Raw genomic sequence first — 22,572 nt, 5'->3', positions numbered from 1 at the left:
ACCAACAGATCTCAGGAATTGCTTCCTCCCCTATGAACCCACTCAATATCTTTCTTCACTTTTTGCTTCTGAACAAGAGGGAGAAGCATTTGGGTTGCAGCACCTAAATTTTGGTAGCATGTGAATCCTTTACCTGTTTTTAATGTTTTCTCTAAAACTCTTTATATTATGACCTTCAGGTGTTTGTTTTTTTTTAAAGTCCTGCTGTTTTCTGGTCCATTTTCTGGTTGTTGTTGTTGTTCAGCATCATCATCAGCATCATCCATTTTCCCTAATAGGGACTTAAGGCAGCTTACAGATAAAATAAGAGCTAAAAACGTTTGTTTTAATTCATTTAAAAACAAACATATCTATCTATAATCTATTAAAAACATACAGATAATTTCAATAAAAACATCACGGCACCAGCTCTTTCATTAAAAGCAGTCATTTCCCCAAACACTGTTGGAATAAGTTATTCACCTGCTGGTGGAAGGACAACAAGGAAGGAGCCAGTCTAGCTTCTCTAGGGAGGGAGTTCCAAAGTCTGGGAGCAGCTACCGAGAAGGTCTTCTCTCATATCCCTACCAAGCGTTCCTGTGAGGGTGGTGGAACTGAGAGAAGAACCTCCCCTGATGGTATCAAAACCTGAACAGGTTCATATGAGGGAATATGGTCTTTCAGATAGCCTGGACCTAAGCTGTATTGGGCTTTATAGGTCAAAACCAGCATTTGAATTGTTTCTGGAAACAGGCCAATATCGAGTGGAGCTGTTGTAACAAGGGCGTTGTATGCTCCCTATAACCCTATTTTAACCTCCATATTTTAACCTTGTATTTTAGTTCATTAGGCTGTGCCATTTTCGCTTTGAAGACTGCCTCACGTATACCTAGGTGTAGAAAGGCAGGATGAAAATATTTTAAAAATAATTCAGCCTTACAAAAGAAATCTCTGTTTCAGAAGCAGCATTCCGTAAAGTAAAGACAGTGTGATCTGTGACAGGTTGTGTGTGCTTTCTGAGAACAGACTTACTGAGAAAAGCCATGCCCATACAATGACTTCACTCAATGTGCCTGTGCCCGTAACAGACCAATTTTAGAATCTTCTAGTTATTGATACACCCATTTAATATAGCCAACATCCCACACAGAATCTTTTTACAGATCATTGTGTCCTAGAGCTTGTACGGACTTAAAATAATAAAGAAATGTGTGTGCTGTGTGACACTTTGGTTACAAAAGATCCACAGTCTTCCCTTCAGGTTGCAGAGAGCTTGCTATCAAGCTGCAGTTACATATTGCTAATGAAATGTGATTCTCCCCTTGAGCTAGAAGAACCTCATTTACCACTGAGAGTTTTCTGTGTAAGATGGTTATATGAACGTCACTGACACATCCTAGGGTGGTGCCTGTTGATGGCAATATGTGCAACCTTCCCATGCCTGTGCAATCTTTTGCATATTCAAATGTTGTGCATTTCGCTTTTTGTTTTCAAAAGTGCTTTCCAGACTGTTCCGTGGCTTGTGTGTTCCTGCAGTCTTCTAAAAAAAATTAAAAAGAGGGTGAGGTATCTCACTTCAGGGTTTGGATGCAGCCTTTGAGGCCCCTCCTTCTGGCCCGTTGAGCTCTCACTAGGCTGCATCTCCTCTCCTCTTCCTTGGCCACACCTGTCCCAGCCCTGTTCTGTGTCCTCCTTGAGTGGAAGGTGTCCTTGGAATACCCCTTGTTTGGCTGGATGAGGCTGGATGTGCATGCAGAACCTTTAACTTTAACATACCTGGAATGTCAGAATCAAATATTTTGCTTCTGGGCCTGTTCACTACTAGCACCTGGCCTCCAGAAGGTTCCTCATCAGGAAATGTGGTCTTTGGACTGAAGAAGGTTCTCATGCATCTTTTCCTGTCATGTAAGTAGCACTGGAGAGGGGAGTAACATGGCCCCAGATTGTGTGCCTTTTTGAGCTGCAAATCATACCAAGAGGAAACCTTTTACAGCCTCCAGGACATGATAGGTTAGTTAAGAAGTCTCTTTGAATCAATTGATTCAGTAGATTTGAAGGTACTTGTAGAAATCTGCTGAATCAAAGATAAAGGCTGCTTTACAGAAGATTGCGGAAACATTGGTTTCAAAATTTATCATATCAACCCCCCCACGAGAATTAAGTAGGCCTTTGCAATAACTCAGAGAAAGCTTTTAAGAACAATGAAGGAAAAAACTATCCTGTGAGTAATATAGTGATATTGCATGTCTAGATGTTGTGTTGCTATAAACTAGTAGTATTTTACTTGCTGAGGCTCTTCAAATCCTAAGAAACAACTATTTTCCAGCTGTAATTTAATTTAAGGACCAGTATTTACCATCTGAAAGCACATTCAGTGATTTTTCCTAAAGTATTTTTTCCCCTTATTCAAGTGATGAAGACTTACAAGTGTTTCTTTCTCTTTTGTTTTTCTCCTTCTAATAATCCCAACTCTAGCCTTTATGAAACATTCAGTTCCTATGGCCTGGGACAGCATGTGTCCATTGGTTTGGCTGCAGGAAATATTTTTTTATTTGAGATTTTTACTTGACTTTATCTTCTGAGTTTCCTCTAGAGAGGATATAATGAGAGGAGCATTTTCCCCGGGGAGGCCAGTGTCCTTCAGATAATCATCTTCAGAGAAGTGTCATTTCTGTTGCCTAGGGAAAATGAATATTTTGTCTGTCTTTGAAAACCTTGTGTTATAGATATTTATATCTTCATTTACTTTCTTTATCTGGTCTGGGCTAGGCATTCTGTTCTGTGGCATATCTTTTAAAAAGACATGGGGAAAACAGAATGTGTGTCTTAATCAGAAATTATTAATGAAATGCTCATATTATTTTCCAAGCTTACATTTGATAAATTTTTTTTCAATTGGTCTACAATATAAAGATTATGAAGTTACAACATTCAGATATAACTTGAATCACCCCTTAAATCAGAAGAAGTGTGCATGCACACGAAAGCTCATACCAAGCTTAGTTGGTCTTTAAGGTGCTACTGGAAGGAATATTTTTGTTTTGACTATGGCAGACCAACACGGCTACCTATCTGTAACTGCCCTTAAATCAGAGCTGACATGCTCCTGTTTGGAGACTGGATCTGCAGATTTTCTGCACACACACCAAGCAAGATCCCACCAGTTTTGGCAATGGGGACAAACATAAATTAAACACTGTGATGGGGTGGGCAAAGAACAGTACCCTGATGAGGATGCAAATCACCCCCTCTGCAGTCATTGGGCTGATTTTCAGCTATAAGACTAAAATAACAAGAGATACAAAACTGATGGGAAAGAGTGCTGTAACAGAACCAAAGGACAGGAGAGGCTGTATGAAGTTGGGAAAGAGGCAGTGTGTTCATTGGATAGGGAGCCTGGTGATGGGTCAGGGTGGTGCAACGATGTGGGGTGATGGCAAGAAGGGAGGGACCAAGGAGAAAACTGAGCTAGGGCAAAACTGAAGATGAGTTCCAGTGACAGCAGGGATGGTGATCTATTGGCAAGAAGAGAACGAACAGGCATGTGGCTTTAAGAATGGCACAGAAAGAGAAAAAAAAACAAACAAACCAGTAATTATCCCATTGCTGCAGCATTATGATAAAATTCTGAGAACATCAGTTACTTGCAAAAACTTGCTGCTACCCCCACCCCAATTTTAGGGGAAAAGATCCGTTCTAAACTTTCAACCCAAAACTATTTTTTTTTGAAGACACAAGCTGAATCTGCCATATAGTTTGAGTGGGAATGTCACTCCAGGCTGGTTTCCATAGTATGAGAGTTGCTCAGCCTTGCTTCCTCCCACTGTGGTGGCAGTTCTGTTTTTTTTTAAAAGCACAGCTAAAGGTTGCAGGCACAGCAAGAAGAAACCGGACTGGCCCTCTTTAATATTGCCTTGCATTCCTTGCTTCCAGACTGCAGTGTGTGACACAACATTAAACCTCTAATACTTTTTTTAAAAACTGAAAATTGGGTTGCTCAGTTTCTGACCAAGGCATCGTGAGACAGAAATTGCATATCACTCATACCCTGTCTAGTTGCACCCACATAATCTCAGTTTATATCCTGCACATGTCCAGTTGGAGGGAAGCAAGGGGAACTTTTTCTTTTGAAAGAGATTGACAATGAAGAGGGAGATTCCTCGTGGTATCTGCCAATTTTTTCAATCCCATTGATGGATAATGTTTTGCCCATACTTTCCAAGGTTGGATGGACTGAGCATTGTATTATTGAAGCCAGGTATGTTTTGAGGTATTATTGTAGTGTCTCATGTAATTCATTTCTCCCTGCCTCTCTCTTTCTTTCCACATCTAGGCATTCAGTGTTGTCTTTCAGAAAGCTGTTGCAAGAGCCTCGCCAGATGAAAACCTAAAAGAGCGAGTAGCCAACCTTATTGATAGCATCACCAGCTCTGTGTTCCAGTACACAACTCGGGGGCTGTTTGAATGTGACAAACTGATTTACACGGCCCAAGTCACTTTCCAGGTAAATTGATTATTCCCTCGTAGCACCCTCTGCAGTAATGATTGGTGAGCCACACCCACTCTGTGGCGGTGTTCTGCTCATCACTTGTATTAGGGATTCCCAAACTGTGTCTGTAAAAATACAACTTAGCATCATACAGCATCTAGCACAACACATTACAGTTGCTGCAGCAAGCAGAAAAACCCTTAAGTGGTCCTCCAAGACTTCCAATAATTATCAAGCACTCCATGGGGAAGAAGTTTGGGACCCACTGACCTACAGAGTAGAAATGTCTGTGACTTGTCCAATGGACAGTTAGACCCTCAAATCCACATACAAGTTATGTGTGCAACTAGGGATGGACAGATCAATCTATTTCTGTCCTGTACATGTTTCATGTGTTCACAAAACCAGCTCCATGTTGCCCTCTTCCCCCCCCCCCCCCGATGTATGTGTGTTTAAAGTACCTGATATCCTCTCCTCTGTGGCCACCAGGATATTTTTGTATGGAAAAAGAAAATAGTTCCCTCATAGGTACATGGGGGCAGCCATCATTTTCTTCATACAGTTCTCCAGAAAGTGACTACAGTGGTACCTCAGGTTAAGTACTTAATTTGTTCTGGAGGTCCATTCTTAATCTGAAACTGTTCTTAACCTGAAGCACCACTTTAGCTAATGGGGCCTCCTGCTGCTGCCGCGCCACCAGAGCACGATTTCTGTTCTCATCCTGAAGCAAAGTTCTTAACCTGAAGCACTATTTCTGGGTTAGCGGAGTCTGTAACCTGAAGCGTATGTAACCTGAGGTATCACTGTACAGGCAACTCCCCACTTCCACACATTTGAGTTGTGCATGACCACTGACACGTGTGCCATTTTCGGCTCTGAAAGAGGGTGGGGTGGAACGGAGATGGAATGGGCTGGGGCAGGGTGGACTGGACTGGAAGGGACTTGTGTTTGTCCTGCTGATGCACACAGCGACCAGGAACAGAACCCCTGCTTAAGTGGGGATTCCCCTGTACACAGTATGAAGTAAAATGCTCCAGGGAGCATTTTAAAAAGATATATTTTTGGCTGCATGGCCACGAAGGAGATGTGAGCTGCTCTAAGCAGCTGTAAAATGTTAAAGAAAGAGAAAAGTAGCCCTTGGGCAACCTTGCAAGTACAGTATGGACCAGTGCTCAGATTGGCTTGCTGATTATCTGGAATATGTTCTAATCTGCACATTGGTCCTAAGGAGGCAAAGTGGGTAGGTTTGTTCCCAAACGTGGAGCGAACTGGAATCCTCCCCACCCATAGGTTATAAAGGTAAAGGTACCCCTGCCCGTACGGGCCAGTCTTGACAGACTCTGGGGTTGTGCGCCCATCTCACTTAAGAGGCCAGGGGCCAGCGCTGTCCGGAGACACTTCTGGGTCACGTGGCCAGCGTGACAAGCTGCATCTGGCGAGCCAGAGCCGCACACGGAAACGCCGTTTACCTTCCCGCTGGTAAGCGGTCCCTATTTATCTACTTGCACCCGGGGGTGCTTTCGAACTGCTAGGTTGGCAGGCGCTGGGACCAAGCAGCGGGAGCGCACCCCGCCGCAGGGATTCGAACCGCCGACCTTTCGATCGGCAAGTCCTAGGCGCTGAGGCTTTAACCCACAGCGCCACCTGCGTCCCTCCCATAGGTTATACTGGTGCTTTTGAACTCACATTTAAAGATGGACCTGAAATAACTAAAGCAAGTAATAACCTTTACAAATAAAAGCACCCATAGGTTATACTGGTGCTTTTATTTGTAAAGGTTATTACTTGCTTTAGTTATTTCAGGTCCATCTTTAAATGTGAGTTCAAAAGGAAAGAATTAAGTACAAAATGTCTGCAATTCTAGCACCAGTCCTAACATTCATGCCTTTGGGTAGAATCCCGCTGGATTGTGCGTGTGTGTGTGTGTCCTGCAAACAAAAGCCTCTTCTTCAGGAAATCCTTGCAACTTTTCTGCAGTGCTATGTGGGTTTGTCGTTGCAGATACTTCTGATGAATAAAGAAATTAACGCTACAGAACTTGACTTCCTGCTAAGATATCCAGCCCAGCCAGGAGTCACCAGTCCAGTAGACTTTTTGTCAAGTCAGTCGTGGGGTGGCATCAAGGTAGCTGTTTTTAACTCATAAAGTCTTTTTATATGTATAACCAATGGATAGTATCTACTATTAAATGTAGCCTAATCTTCCATGTAAAAAAAGTTTTTTCAGTTATGTTGGCCCTTCCCTGAACCCAGCAGGACCAAATCATTCAAGCGAAGCAGGGGATGATGGCATTGCTTAGCCACAAAGAGTGAAGTTAGTAAAAAGTACTGCAGAATAAAACTCTTAGGGTTTTTCATTTTTTGAGAACTGTTCTCTCTTTGGGTTCTTTTGCCTTTCCCCGATTTCCTGAAATGCTACCAACATGATGGTTGAGGGAATTTACCCATTTTCCTAGTGACTGGTGGCATGTGAATTAACACAGGGCAGGTCCACACTATGCATTGGGAGCACATCCAAAAGCGCACCATACATTTAAAGCATGTGAGTTCCTCCAAAGAATCTTGGGAGCTATAGTTTAAGGGTCCTGGAAATTGTGGCTGTGTGTGGGGAAACTACACTTCCCAGTATTGTTTGCAGGAGGTCACATGCTTTAAATGTGCATTGGATGTAGTGGTGGCTGGTGCCCATTGGAACTGGTGAGGCAGAAGGCACAGAAGCCAACTGTAGGTAAACCCACAGCCAATGACATGCAGAGCCAACAAATTCTAGTGTTACCCCCCACCACGTACCCCGTTGATTTCAACAAGGACAACACTTGATATACTAAAGTGGATAGCCATTGCCACCCTCTGGTCTGGATGTAGGAAATAAGGGAAGCAAGTGTAAGCTGTCTGAAGGCAGACCAAGGTTGACTGGGCAGTGCTCCATTTGCCCTAATGGACCAGCCTTCACTGGTTGAATGTGTGGTGGATACGCCCACTGTATGTAATGTGAGTTTCTGAGAATCACAAGTGGAGAGAGTGCTGCTGCACTCAGGTCCTGATTGATGGCTTCCCATCACATCTGGTTGGCCATTTTGAGAACAGGATACTGGACTAGATAGGCCAGCAGGCTCTGCTTATGTTCCTATTAGGGGAAACGTCATAATGATAAGAGCAGATCAACAGCAGAACAACGGAAGCAGTGACCTAGAGGGGCGGTGAGCTCATGTACATAGTTGCCTCCAACTCTCTGATAATATGGAACACTGAAATCCAAAAAAAGTCCTTAAGCAGTTACAAGTACAATGTTGAAATACAGTATTGAGATTATTCTTGAAGGGTTCTTTTTAAATATACAGTCTCCTGTCATTTTCCAAGTGCACCATTTTGCAGAAACTTGGTTATATCAACCTTTTAAACGATAACAATAAAGCTGAACTGGACTGCCAAGGACCTGCAGAATTATGCATTTTAACAGCAATATCAGCAAACTGTTTTGCACAGTCCTCTACAAAAGGATAATGTGTAGAGCCTAACGAAGCACAAAAACGATCCATGAACGCCAAATTGGTTTCCTCCCTGGAAAAAGAGCAACTGATCACATCTTTACAATAAGACTTTCAACATGTTTTCTTTCTTTCTTTCTTTCTTTCTTTCTTTCTTTCTTTCTTTCTTTCTTTCTTTCCTTCCTAAAGGGGGAGATATTTTCCCGCTTCATCAACTTCAGAAAAGTGTTTGACTCTATCTGACAACTTGGAGCTGAGCCTTAAATTGTTACAAAATGGAATTGGCAAAAATATATACAGTCTCATCATATCTGTGTTCCAATCCATCAAATTCAGGATATGGATCGGAAACAAAGGCAATCAAACAAGAGAGAGGTGTAAAGCAGGGAAGCACCCTCAGACAGAGTCGCTTCAAACTACATCAGTGATGTTTTGACCCCATTGGAATAGTCATAAAATCTAGGGCTGTGTCTAAATGACTTGCAACTTGAATGTATTCTTTGCAGGTGACCTAGTCCTACTGTTACGCAGTTGGGAGAGAATAGGAATAACTTTGCAGCTCTTTGAAGACTTCTGAATTACAGGGTCAAGCCTAGAATGAGAAAATGAAAACAAGGCCAAAATCCCCAAGCCAAGCAAGATTCTGCTGCAAAGCAATTAAAGCTGAACATGGCTTTAGGTGTGCATGCATTGCCTTTGGGGAACTTAGCAAAAGTTATCAGAGCCCTGCAGGGGAATGCTCTGTAAGACCATATCAAGTAACAAAGATATTAGGCCTGTTTGGATGTGATTTTCCCCTCTCCCTTGGATTGTTCTCAGGGTGAGAATTTGAGAAGGTTTGGAGCTAGAGAGTGCCTACTACCCTTTTAAAAGGAAAGTATAATTTCCCTGGTGATTGTGGGATATTTAAATAATTGGGTTATCATGGTCCAATTGTTTGCTTCTCTCTTCAGGGAAGGAAATGTGGGAGTTGTGTGTCTGTACACACATGCGTGTACACAATGTGGGTTTTTTGTTTTGTTTTTGCTAGTGCTGTCTCTTCTTGAGGATAATCTCAATAGAAATTTCTCAGCAGCCCCGGAAAGAATTTCCTGCTCTAGTGTCCCTAAAACAGGGACACCTGTGAAACCTTCAGTAAGAAATCTGAAATCTGATTAAATGGTTTCTAATCATAAAGCAATGAAGAGAGACGGTTGCATCTTAAAAGGGCAGAGAGGAACTGCAGGATTGCCATAATGCTGTGATGTCAGCCACAGTAACACAATTATTGCTACTGTTCATTTATATATATATATATCACTTTTCAGCCCAAAGCAGTGAACAGCATCTTAAAGCAACCAAGTATAATAAAATGCCATCAATCAAAACAATATAAGATATTACATAAGGTAAAAGATCTAAACTACAAGATCTGGACATCTTCCGGGGGGGGGGGATAACACCTACCTTTCCCCTTACTTTTTGCCACTCCTTGACGACAAATCTTAGGGCTCTTCCTTCTTTTCTTCTTACTCACATATAATTCCCTAGCAGTTTATAAAGTATTTTTTAAGAAATCAAATGTGAAGGAGGAGGTGGTTTACACACCCTGCTGCATTCTGTGGGGGATTTGAGCTCCTGCCAAGTTGTCACTGTGATTCAGGTTGGATGCGTTCAGGCTGTCTAGCTCTCTCTGCTTAGGGCTGCCCTGTTCGAAGAAAGTTGCTAAAACTCCGAGACTAAAATAGCCTCACTCATATTTCCCCACAAAGTTGTTTGGGAGAACAAACACACCTAGTCCATTAATCTTTGGTTGAGCAGAAATTTAGAAAGACCAGTCTATCATTTTTAGCCTTGTATAGACAACTTTAAAATATGTTTTAGTTATGCAGTAGAAGCCAGCTTTGGGTTTTTATATTTAATTTTTTATTGGTTTTATAAATTTTTATTGGCTGGAGTACTGTACATAAAGCTTCTCATTCACACACACTGTAGTTTGTATTTTATGTTATAGCCAGCAAAAATGTGGGAAGTAAAGTTGTATCTCAGGTGATGAGGTCAATAACACTCTGCAATGGCTTATTACCAGAGTGTCTTCTATGAGGTGTAGCTCTGATAATCTTATTCCGTGCTTGAAGGATGTTCCTTTCTCTCATGACTTCCACAGCAGCCCCAAGCTATGATGGGTTCCTGCCCTCCTTAGTTTTTTAGGGTAGGGATTTTGTTGCTGCTGCAGATTTCAGAACTGCAGTTGTATTTCTCCACCTCAGTGCCTTCTCTGCTTCATATTTCTCTGTGTGTCATAGTCTGGACCATGAAGGGAATCTCTGATTTATCCACACGTTGGGGAACATGCAGTGATTGCTCACTTTCTGCACAGGATTTTATTAGTTGCTTTGTTTACTGTTTACTATATTCTTTTTATCATGTTGTAACCCACCCTGGGACTTCAATTAAGGGCCAGTAAAAAATAAATAAAATAATGTAGCTGGATTTCTTTTCTTTTTTAAAAAATCACATTGATGTTTGCAATGTATGACTGGAAGCTTTAAATACATATTTCTCAGCAGAAATCTCTCAAGTCCTTTACCCACTAATGAAAGAGAGAGAGAGAGAGAGAGAGAGAGAGAGAGAGAGAGAGAGAGAAAGGAGTGGTGTTTCACCTAGGGTTGTTGTTGATGAACTGAAAAGGCAAAAAGCTAAACCAACTTCATGGTGGAGAGCTCTTTGGAGCCTTCAACCACCAATGCTGCCATTTTTCTACACAGTAATAAATGTAGTACTGAGAGTGTACGAATACCTGCGATTGCTACCTTCTTCAGATTCCAATTTATTCTACAGTGGAGGATATAATGAGAAATCCTTTTTTCTTAAGAGTTTAAGGTTATGCAACAAGTAGACAGTGAGTGGCAAGTCTGTTTGTTATATCTGGTCTGACACAGCTTTTGAAAGCATTGCCCTCCCTTTTCCCTCCCCAAACAAAGAACTGACAAGTTAACATCAAACATGTTTGCCATGTGTAGCTTCTTTTCTTTATTCTTCCTGCCACAGGTAAGGCACCCATGGTTTCCATTTGTGACCCTGCCAGGGCCCCAATATATCTTAATCCTTATCCCCCCCCATCTTATTATGACTCCCTTATCAGTGTTGCCTCCAAACACCTGAATTCTTTGACAGAAAGACCCAGTTCCCAACTCTTGAGTTTTCCCATGTAGTGGGCTATCCTTATATAAACTCAGATGAGTGATCCACCTAACTCAATATTGTCTACACTGACTTGCAGCAGCTCTTCAGGATTTCAGGCATGAACCCTTCCCTAGCTAAAGACTTAAAGAACTAAATACCCTTTGCATGAAAAGCATGTGCTCTGCCACTGAGCTATGGCCCTTTCTTCATTTCTGTTATGCTTTCTTTTCTGAATGTAAATGGCTCAGCCAAGAAGAGAGAAGCTGCTTGTTATGAGTTGAGGATACACCTGGCTAGCTTGGATTAATCTTTCCACCCTAGCCCCCTCCCCAAGCCCAATCATTTTCATCTTCTATTTCTGAAGAGGAAGAATATTCATTATGTAGATATGAAAAAGCAACTGAAAAGGCATTGTTTAATAAACGTGGTGTTGAATAATGAGCTCTAAATAGTGGATTCAGCTTTCAAGAGGAGAACGGCTGCAGAGACAAAGATGCATATTAATGTTGTATTTATAATTTTGCAGAATGCAGATGATAAGATTGTGTGTGTGGCTAAAAGATAAAATAGCAATTCATGTATTTCGCATTGAAGAAGAACCAGTATTTCCTTGACAAAGGCCCTTCTTTCTCCCGCCCTGTGTACTTTGTAGTTCTGTTAAGTTTCTATTCTTGTTGACGATTGATTTTGACACAATCTGCTGAATATATTCAATGCACAATGATATTTTTTGCTAATGCTGTCACAATCTTTTGATCAAGATGGTCTGATAAGACTGGCCTACAGTTTCCTTGAGTACCCATGTTTAAAATATTAGTGTGGTATCAGCATCACAACTGAATCCCTCCCATTTTGAAAATCCTTTTTAGAACAGCGGTGGGCAGTGGTAGGTTTGCAGGATCTGTTCCATATATTTTACTAGAATTCAAAGGTCCCCCAACTAGGGCCAGGTGAAATAGTTGTACTCTTAGGCTTTGTTCACGCTTGTGTTTGCTGTGCACTCACTGTGTTTCCTGAGCTGGATTTCTTATCTGTGTTCAGCCGACATTATCCAAAATGCATATGCATCCTTCTGTGCTTTGTTATAAGATATTACTGTTTGATGTGTCGTTTCTCAAACCAGCTTCACACTGATTGGAGTCCTTAAGTCATTCTTAATCTGCCTGCAGCTAAGATGTGAACAAGTTAGCATAGGATAAAGACATCCCCACCCTGTCAATGTACAAAGCAGAAACAAATTAAAGGTGTTCTGATGCGAAAGCTAGGGGTGAAATATCTGTGAAATACACCAAAAAAGCAACTCTGCCCTGAGATCTATTGTTGAAGGGCAGTTTGCAAATTCTAGTAGTAATAGTAGTGGTAGTAACTCCACTGTGTTACAAGATGGTAGAGTGAACACCACTTGTAGTTAAGGGACAGGGTGCCTCTGAGTACACAAGTACAAATTTTCAGAATTCAAACTGAACTCTCAATCCTGCTCTAGGAGGATTGAGGACTAGGAGAAAATCTGCTCCTAGTCCCACCTACCCAACTTCCTTCATTTCAGCCTAATTTAGAAGAGCGGGAAGACTTTTCTTGACACTATTTTTAAACAGATCTGTTGCAGATCTACTGCAAATCACTTGGTGATCTACCAGTAGATCCTGATCTATCTTCCTGTTTCACAACATCTTTGTGTTGCCCTGAGCAACATTAAGAGCCGATACTTAGTGTAACTATTTAATGGAGGAACCTAAATTTAAGTGAAATTATATGAAAAGATGTGAACTGTATCCTGAGTGTTGTTGGTTTTTTTTGGTTTAGCTTTACAACTACAGGTCATCAGTGTTTGTAGCTTGGTCCTAGGTACGTAACAAGGCACATACCGTACTTATTGGTAGCAGGTAAAAACGGGTCAGATGGGAAGTGGCATTTCAGTCAGGAGCACAACCATCCCTTGATTACCTGGAAGTGGATCAACTAGTTTCAGTAAGAGAGGGAATGTATTTGCCTAACCATCCCTCCCCCCTTAAGGCTGCCTACCAATCATGTACAAGTGAAATCCTTTAGAGATGACTGGTTTTATTGAGATCAGATCACTTATATGCCTCTCAGGAATTCAGTAGAAGTCTCATTGAATTCCTGTTGCAGAGTTAGAGCCATAGCTTTTAAGACTCACCAGTGGCTCATTGACGGGGCTGATAGTCTAGAATGGGGGCATGGGCATGTCTTCAAAGTATCATATAAATTAATTATGCTCTAGATTTCTGTAAAAGAAATTGCATAGTAGGAAGATAATCCAAGAAATGATTGGCGTGGGCAGACTTAGTGAGCTTGTCAGACGTTATAACAGTAATAAGGGTGATTAAAATGTAGCTCTTGCGTGACATGCTGATTGAAGTTTTACATACCCATCATGGCTTTATTTTTACTTTCATTAGACTTGTGCTCATGAGTTGAATAATTCAGTTAATGCAGCCAAACAAAGAGCCAACTTCAGCAAACGAATTATATAAAACAAAATGTAGTCTGGAGGAAAGCAAATAATTCATTGTTTATACCAATCCTTTGAGTTAACAGCTTGCTTCCCAAATGGAATAGTTTCCCATCAGTATGAGCTCCATTACATTCTAGCTTGATGATGTTGTCTTAGCACTCCATGTCAGTATTCTTTCCTAGCTGTCAACTTTGAAGAGCTGCAAGGATACTGGAGAGGGGTGGGGTTAGATTCTTCATCCTGATCCTTCCATGCTATATTCTTAAGTTATAAGCACAGAGGCAGATTGCAATGTATGAACACCTGAGAAGTACTGGTTGTCTATCCTGATCACATTTTATGCAGAATACAGTGATCCAAAACTAACATAAATAAGACCATGTAGCTGTTCTGATCTTCCACTGCTGATTTAAAAAGTTGTGGATACAATGTTCTTTGTAGGGCAGCAAATCTTCAAATTCTAGAAGACAATCAATTGCTAACTGGTATATATATATATATGGGGGGTTCACCAATGCTGCATCCTCCTATATTTCTTACGGTGCCTGCGGTGAATGCTTTCCGTAAATATTCCCTCAAAAATCCACAGTGCCTGAGATACTGTTTTTCATGCCCAGTCACCTGAGAGTGGGGTTGGCGGGGGGTGGGGGAAGTGGGGTCACTGAAGAAGGGTTTACTTTTACTCCAAAACAGAGGAAGTGATATATATATACTTTTCTGCTGTAATCTCTTTTTTTCTTAACACGCCCTCCATCTGAAATTAGGCAAATAGCTATGACACCATTCTTGTAGAACTCTCTTCCCAGGGAGGCTCACCTGTCTCATTTGCTCAGGTGGTAGCCAAAACTCTTTAAACTTCCCCACACTTTTACATCTGATATATTTTTTCCTGCTGCATTTGTTTTTAGTGATGCTCTTTACTGTTATATTTATTAGTTATCCTAAGCCCTCCTTGGAATTTTGAGTGGAAGATGGTATAGAATTGTTTTAATAAATACTCTTTTAAAACACCACCATTATTACCAAACACTCCAATTTCATATAGTCTTGGCTTGGATCCACATGTCTGTCATATTTTTGAAGGATTCATTCCTTTGGCTTAGCCTGATTGTAGTTTAATCCATTTCACATCTTCTGGTAGAGTGATAAATTAAGAGTGCATTTTGGGAAGAAGAAGCAAGCAAGAAATGCTTTGGTTCTATGGATCCTAGAGATGGGGGGGGGGGCAGGAATCAGCAGGAATCAACAACCGTTTTAAAGCTTCAAGCCTTGGTGTTATTTCTGAGTGTCCCTGTGCAAAAAGATACACAATTCCAAAGCCATGTACCAGAGGAGCAGTGCAAGGAAGCCTGGGTGTTATGGAGAACAACACAGAAACAGGAAGTTTGCAAAGAGATCCCATAAAATTCTGCAGCATTAAAAAAAATGTCAGAGACCCACAGTCACTTTCTTTTCCCCTGAAAGAAAGAAGTGCAGTAAGATGCTTACTTTAAAAAAATATAAATCGGGTACTGAATGATAGTGCTGACCTTGGTTGAATCTGGCTGAGATGGCAAAAGTAACATGTTTAATTAGAGAAAAATCATTACTGACATTTGTTCAGGACTGGAAATTTCTTATGGACCTTTTATGAAAATGAACTTGTGATATGGGGATTTGAAGGCTGAAAAAAATACTGGTTTATGGAAGACAGAATAGTTGGATTTTAAGGAATGAGTATTATATGTAGCTGCAGGCAGAGAGCTGAAAGTCCTTTTACTCTTTTCTATTTTTCTTTAGTTTTTCCCCCTTTCTTTTTTGGGGGAGGGGTCCCTCTTTCTTTCTTTCTTTCTTTCTTTCTTTCTTTCTTTCTTTCTTTCTTTCTACTTTGTTCTTTTTTAGATAACTGGGTAATGGGTATACATTTTTATATATCTATGAATAGGTGTCAATAAATATGTTAATGAAAAATAAAGATTGTGCCAGCCTCGGAAGGGCTCCTGGCACTTGAATCACAAGGAAGCAGCTCCAGGAAGTACCATCAATGTGGGGCTTCCCATTTCTAAGTAATGGCCAGCTCTCTTCTTCCAGGCACTGTCATCCATGGAACAATTCCGCAACTTGGACCGGGATATTGAGGGTTCTGCCAAACGCTGGAAAAAGTTCGTGGAGTCTGAATGCCCTGAGAAGGAAAAGTTTCCTCAGGAATGGAAGAATAAGTCTGCTTTGCAGCAGCTCTGTATGATGAGAGCCATACGTCCTGACCGCATGACATATGCTGTCAGGTAAGTGCTGTACACATGGTGACTGAGTCAAGCATTGTCGAGTAATGTGAAAAACTAAACCTTTCAACAGTGTGTCCAAGAAGCACCAGACATGTCACAGAACAAGTGCTTCAATCAAAACAAAAAAAATTCCTTCCAGTAGCACCTTAAAGACCAACTAAGTCAGTTTTTGGTATGAGCTTTCGTGTCTGAAGAAGATCTGAAGAAGTGTGCATGCACACGAAAGCTCATACCAAGAACTGACTTAGTTGGTCTTTAAGGTGCTACTGGAAGGAATTTTTTTAAGGTGCTACTGGAAGGAATTTTTTTTGTTTTGACTATGGCAGACCAACACGGCTACCTATCTGTAACAAGTGCTTCAATGTTTTCATGTATATCTATATTCCTGGCTTAGAGTGCAGCTTGCTTAATTCTACAGTGCAGTTTCTTCCCGTTCTTTCTACTCTCCACTTAATCAGAACAGAATCAATCAGTGATGTCCATTTAACCTCAACCACTTTCAACATTGATTGCCATCTACAGAATGCTGATGTTGCACAATCTATCCTAGTGTTTCAGCCTGTCTCCTTTCACCCACTTCAGATAAAATTTCTGCCCATCTTTCAGACATTACCTTTTGGGCATCTGTCCATAAATTGGAACTCAGCACATCCAAACCTGGATACACGCATAACCTCTTTGTATTGCAAATTAAAGGGGCCTCAAAACATCCTAAAACTTTCAAATAAATAAATTGGAAAAGCTATTCTGAATTAAAGTTTTTTAAATACTCAAATTACCTTACATGACACAAAATAAAGATTGATATTTGAATGTAAGATTAAATAATTGTCATTTTCAAGTATAAAACAAGATATAATTTCACAATGGGGGCTCAAAACGATTCATTGTGAATGACTGAGTTGTATGGGAGATAGATAAGTGTGTGCAATCTGCTAAAATTATCCTTGGTAATAAAAAGTTTGCTCAGGATAAGAAACCGAAATCAAACATTGTTAGCCACTCTAAGTTCTTGATCAGTGCTTGGCACAATTAGAACCTGATTTGTCCTGATGTTTCTGTCACCCTAGTTTTATTGTAGTCGTATTTGGTAACTGCATTGTTTTTGTTCTGCATTGTTTCTGTTTAAAAGAGAGTTCTGTACTCCCTGAAAGCTGCTTATGAGTGAGTTCGAAGATTGTATCTTGACTTAATAAACAGAGACAGAAACAAACATTTGGGACATACACACCTCCATCCTTTGGGAGCAAACAAACCAGGAAGTCCTCCATTACCTAGATTATCCCATTTCATCCAGACCAGGAAATGATGGTTAACAGGAGGGGTGAACCAAATATGACAGGTGGGAGGCACCTATCAATCACCTGTTGGTATTATGACATCAAGTGACATCTTCAAAGAAGCTCCTTGTCTGTGGTAACTGGTGTAGAGAGTGAATTTCTTTGAAGTTGAATTGTCAGTGCCAATCAGCTGATAAATCATCTTTTTAATAATACTTTTTGTTGAAAATTTTCAGCATAAAAACAATAAAAGCCAAACTAATATAAGAAATCTAGGGAAGAAACCAAAAAAGTGAGAAAAGAAAGAGAAAAGAAGAAAGGAAAAAAGAGGATAATGATACCAAGCCTTTTATCTGTTAACACGAATCCTAATTATGGGTTCCCTAGTTCAGCCAATCAAAGCAACATCTTTACCTGTCCCACACTTGATGTCAGGTGGGTGTGATTTGAGGAAGATGTCCTCACAAGCCTAGTTCAGATCTCTACTAGGCCTAATTTGAGTTCCAGACTGGAGGTTCCTCACTGCTGGCTAACAGCTTTCAAAAAAACCAGGGTAGTAAGGAACACATCTTTTTGCCACACTTGCAGCCCTATTGCTCTTCCTTGCAATGTGACAGAAAACAAGCAAGCAAATTTTCCATTAACCTAGACTTTCCTGTTTGTTTGTTTTTTAAGTTGGCTTACTAGCCAATAGTAATGGTAGAAGAGCATAGACTGTGTTTGATTTATAGGCTATTTTGCATCAAATCTTGACTTCATAAAAAGTACCTGTGCTTGATGGGAAGCCAGGCAATCTTATACAGGAACAGCATGAGATAATTTGATAGTAATGATCACAAAGTTCCAAAATCTCTTGGAGGATATTTCATTATAAACCCCTGCTCCCATTGCTCCCCGCCCCCAATCAAATCTAAGCTTGTGTTAACACGAATCCCCATCAATCACTTTATTAAACCACAACTGCAACTACTTTTATGTTGTAATTTATTATTTTGCCTTTTATTGTTGCGTTTAATTAATCAGTTGTTTTGCCTTTTATCATTGGGTTTCATTATGCTTTATAATGCTTTAAAACTCTTTGTGGGATGCTTAATACAATGCGAACCATCCTTTGGGCAAAAGAGCAAAGGGGAGACAATCTTTTAACATTTATAATAAATTGCTGCTTTTATCATTTATTTCCAACTCCTTGCCTGCTACAAAACACTTTAACTTCTGCCATTCTCTTAAGGCTTTGCTTTATATTTCTTCATTAGAAAACACTGTTGTGTGCAATCAATTTTGTCATAAAGAGAGAGACAAATGCTGTCTATCCAAGGAGAAGAACAACAGCTCTTGGTGACTTCATTAATATCAGCCTCATGCATTTTAACACATCCTAGTGCAAGACACCTGCCCCCTGTCTCTCAAGTTTTAAGAATAAACCATTCTAGCAGAAACAAACTCCATAATTCATTGCTATTTCAATTAGTAAATTGTGCCTGCTATTTCTCTTTAAATAAATAAATAAATAAAGTTTAGCTGATGCGACTGGTTGTTTATGTCTTTATAAGTTATTTAGTGAAGCAGACTGAGGAGATGTAAACTTCAGGCAGGCATGTAAAAGTAGTACAAGTACTTCAAATAAAGCAAAAGGTCTTTTGCTCCATCAGGACTTGTTTGTTGCTCAACATCTGAGTCTTCCACTGAGTGACATTTGATAATGTCCATGGGCTTGAAGGTTCTGATTTGGAAGTTGGAAAATCAAGTCTAAACTTTTGTTCTAGGAGAAAGTATCAAACACCTAAAGATCCAAGTTGGCCATGTTTTCTTTAAAACATCCTGTGGAGATTTTTATTGCACAGTGAAAGGGAGGAGAGATGCACAGACGAGCTAAGCATACTAAACAAAAGGGTGGACTGGTTTGCACAACACATTAAGATAAAGTATGGTTTAGTGAAAATATTTGAACATGCAGGCTCCTGGAGAGGAATGTGCATCCTCTTTGCTCCTCCCCAATCTTTCTTGCTACTGTGCTGAGCTAAGCCATCGTTTGACTTAACATGTCATCCAAACTGGGGCTCATGTCATTCAAACTGGGCTCTTCTCACTAACCATGAGCTATAGACGGTTCAGAAACTCCAGTTGGTGCAGAATTCGGTGGCCAGATTGCTCACCAGGACAAGTGGGTTTGAGCGTGTTACACCAATCCTGACCCAACTTCACTGGCTGCTAATTCATTTCTGGGCCCAATTCAAAGTGCTGGTTTTGACCTGTTTAAGCCTTAATGGCATACGACCGCAATACCTCAAGGGCCACCTCTCCCCATAGAAACTGACCCAGACCCTGCACTTATCATCTGAGGCCCTTCTTTGGGTGCCTCTCCCACGAGAGGTCTGGAGGGTGGCAACATAGGAACGGGCCTTTTCTGTGATGGCTCTTCATTTGTGAAATGCTCTCTGCAGGGAGGCTCGCCTGGCACCATAATAATAAATAATAAAAATAAATTTTATTTATATCCCGCCCTCCCCAGCCGAAGCTGGGCTCAGGGCGGCTAACAACAGTCAAAATAGTTCAACATTCTAAAAACATTCATTATAAAATTAATTCATCATGACATAACTTTAGGTGCCTGGCAAAAATGTTTCTCTTCAACCAGCTGTTTGGCTGGTTAACGTTCTATGGCTTTTTAAATGTGTCTGTGGGGAGGGGGGCATTATTGGTTTGTTTTGGTTTAGTTTCATTATGTATTTTGTGTTTTCATGTTGTGAACTGCCCTGTGATCATTGGATCAAGGGCGGTATACAAATTCTCTCGTTCAGAAGAGACTATCCACCTGAATTCTTGAAGTCTGGGGTTGCTCCTGAGCCATCATTATTACTCCATGTATTCTCTGTCTCTCTCTTTCCATTCTGAGACTTAGTCTAAGATAATAAATCCCTAGGCCATATAGATGAATTCTGATTAAGTCAAAGAGCACACTATTTTATAAATGCATTGTATTTCCTGAATATTAATTGATTCAGCAATTTCTTCCAACAGAGATTTTGTGGAAGAAAAGCTTGGGAATAAATACGTGGCAGGAAGATCTCTGGATTTTGCAACATCATTTGAGGAGTCTGGACCTGCAACCCCGATGTTCTTTATCCTCTCACCTGGAGTTGACCCCCTGAAGGATGTAGAGAAGCTTGGTAAATAAATTGTTTCTGTGAAATTGCATCAGTTAAACCAAACCCATGCTACAGCAGGGAAAGAAGGAAGCCTTCTCTGGTGGGGCAGTCTTTACTCTTGGGAAACCATCTCCCCTTGGCAGCAGGCAGGGTCTGCTTGTTTAGCTTGCATAGAAGAAGTAAAGTTTTAGCAGCACTCCTGTAGAAACTTAAAGCTCACACTTTCATTTCCTCTTTATTTCATCTCCCCCCTTCTTTCCTTAAGGTCTTTCTTACTTTCTGCTCTTCTTAGTTATGACCCAGTCAACCAGGGAATGCCTCTTGTTGGACTAGTTTACCTCTACCAGATCTTCTCAACTTGCACTACACTTTGGAAGCTGCCTTATGCTGAGTCAGACCTTTGGTCCATCTAGCTCACTTTTGCCTACAATGATTGACAGTGGCTCTCCAGGATTTCAGGCAGGTGTCTCTCCCAGCCTTACCTGGAGATGCTGGGAATAGTTCCTTCTGCATGAAAAGCATGTGCTCTGTCACTGAACTGCATCCATTCCAAGTTGTTCCTTCCAGCTTCCATGTATCCCAGCTGCTCTAGCAGCCACTTGGACAAGCTTGTGTTGAAATTGTCCTTCAAATCGCCCCATATACAAATGGATCCAGATGTCGATTTATAGCATAAGCTGATTTAAAGGGCTGCAGATTGCAAGCAGAACTGAAGCAGGAGTAAGACTGTGCCCATCTCAGATTCAGTTCAAGCAGGGGTCTTCACATGACTGGCATCCTTGCTTCAGATTCTTGCCCATCCCTATGAAGTGCATGAAGCATGATTATTTTAATGCAGTGAACTGGAGAGAAGGATTTTATCCAGTCCTAAAGGCCCAGTTTGGAGACTTGAGGGAAGGGATTCTATCAACAGACCTTGGATATAACAGCCTGTGAGTGTGCAAAACACACAGCATTTCGGTGCCATATTCATAACCATGAGTATTGTAATCCTTCCTTTTATCTCTGTTGTTTATTCAACTTGCAACTTCAGTGCCTTTGAGAGAGGAAAAGCACAGTTTCTGTGCCAAGCAGTGGTGCCAGAATTCTGCCTTAGGTGTTTGCATATGCAAATCAGAATGCTCAGCATACAAATAGGTTTGCATTACAAATCCTTGCAGTTGTCTGTTTTATGTGTGAAAATGCCCTATGGCACATTCCCATTATTTCCCAGGTACAGTACAGTGTAGATCCACACTTAAGAGTTTGATTTTGATAGGAGCGTTTATTATTCAACTACAAAAGAGAAATTTAGCTGTTTGTCATTTCAATCTCAGGATCCTAATGCACGTTGATTGGGTTGCCACAGACTATATATATCATGGGTATGTGTGGGTGCGGCTCTTTCCTGCCCATCTTGATGATAATTTGAAGAGCAAACCTTAAATATGTGGCTGGCTACAGCATATGTTTACAGAGCAGTGCTGTTTCAGCTACCTTCCCTACCTTTTATAGTTAACAGGATTCTTCCATTCCACCAGCTCACCTTCAGTAAGATTCTTAAGTTAAGCTGAAGATAACAGAAAGTGATTTGGGTGCTTTTAACAGCCCTAGCCCTCTATGTACCCGGCATGGGACCCTGGGCTAGTGTGTGTGTTTTCGTAGGTACTATGGCTTTTTAAGATCAAGTTTGAGGGTGCTTCCAGACAAGGGTTGATATGTTGCAAATAGGTCATTCAGACCTGATTTTTCTGTGTGTGCAACTGGTGACTCTTGTCCACATGTGCAGTTCCATAGCTATAACCATTGTTTTCCATCCACATCAATGGGCATTGATAGAATGTTTCCACACTGTGTGTTCTGGCTCTTCCCCTGAATGACTTCTTCTGTGCCCTTGATTACATTTTCCTGTTCTGGACATTCACACGGACATTTCTGTAATGCCCACACACTTTTAATTCCCCCCACCCATCCTTCCTGTGGATGTTTGTGTGTATTTGGGAGTGGGGTAACATCCACATCCCTTTGGTTTTGTTAAAAAAATATATGTTTTTATACCAAGGTATTGTGCAAGGCTTATATTTAGCTGTGCTGAAATTATGACAAAAGATGAGAGGTTTTGCATAATACCTCACTATTAAAAATGTAAAGTCCCAACAACTGTTATGTTCTTGGTCCTTAAAGTAATGCCCCACATGTGCGCATAGCTTCTCCAAACTGGGTTGTTGAAATAACAGCATGCCTTTGGCAATCAGTGGAAATAGGCATGTGCACAGTGCTCAGATGAGGAGCATGTGGAAGTTG

The 22,572-nt window shown here is 40.8% G+C and overlaps 1 protein-coding gene across 3 annotated transcripts in view; it reads left to right on the top strand.

Annotated features, from left to right (window-relative positions):
* The window catches only part of DNAH9 (dynein axonemal heavy chain 9), a 192,836-nt gene that overhangs the window by 143,290 nt on the left and 26,974 nt on the right, over window positions 1–22,572 (top strand). For all 3 annotated transcript variants that reach the window (XM_083725741.1, XM_083725742.1, XM_083725743.1), the window contains 4 exons: window positions 4,313–4,483; window positions 6,470–6,592; window positions 15,667–15,860; window positions 20,162–20,310. In XM_083725741.1, the coding sequence (XP_083581867.1) occupies window positions 4,313–4,483; window positions 6,470–6,592; window positions 15,667–15,860; window positions 20,162–20,310 (637 nt within the window). The remainder of the gene's footprint in view (window positions 1–4,312; window positions 4,484–6,469; window positions 6,593–15,666; window positions 15,861–20,161; window positions 20,311–22,572) is intronic.

The sequence above is a fragment of the Podarcis gaigeae genome (genome assembly GCF_964106915.1).
Source record: "Podarcis gaigeae genome assembly, chromosome: 2".
Taxonomy (NCBI): Eukaryota; Metazoa; Chordata; class Lepidosauria; order Squamata; family Lacertidae; genus Podarcis; species Podarcis gaigeae.
Note: the sequence above shows the minus strand (reverse complement) of the source record. Positions and strands in the feature narration are given on the sequence as shown.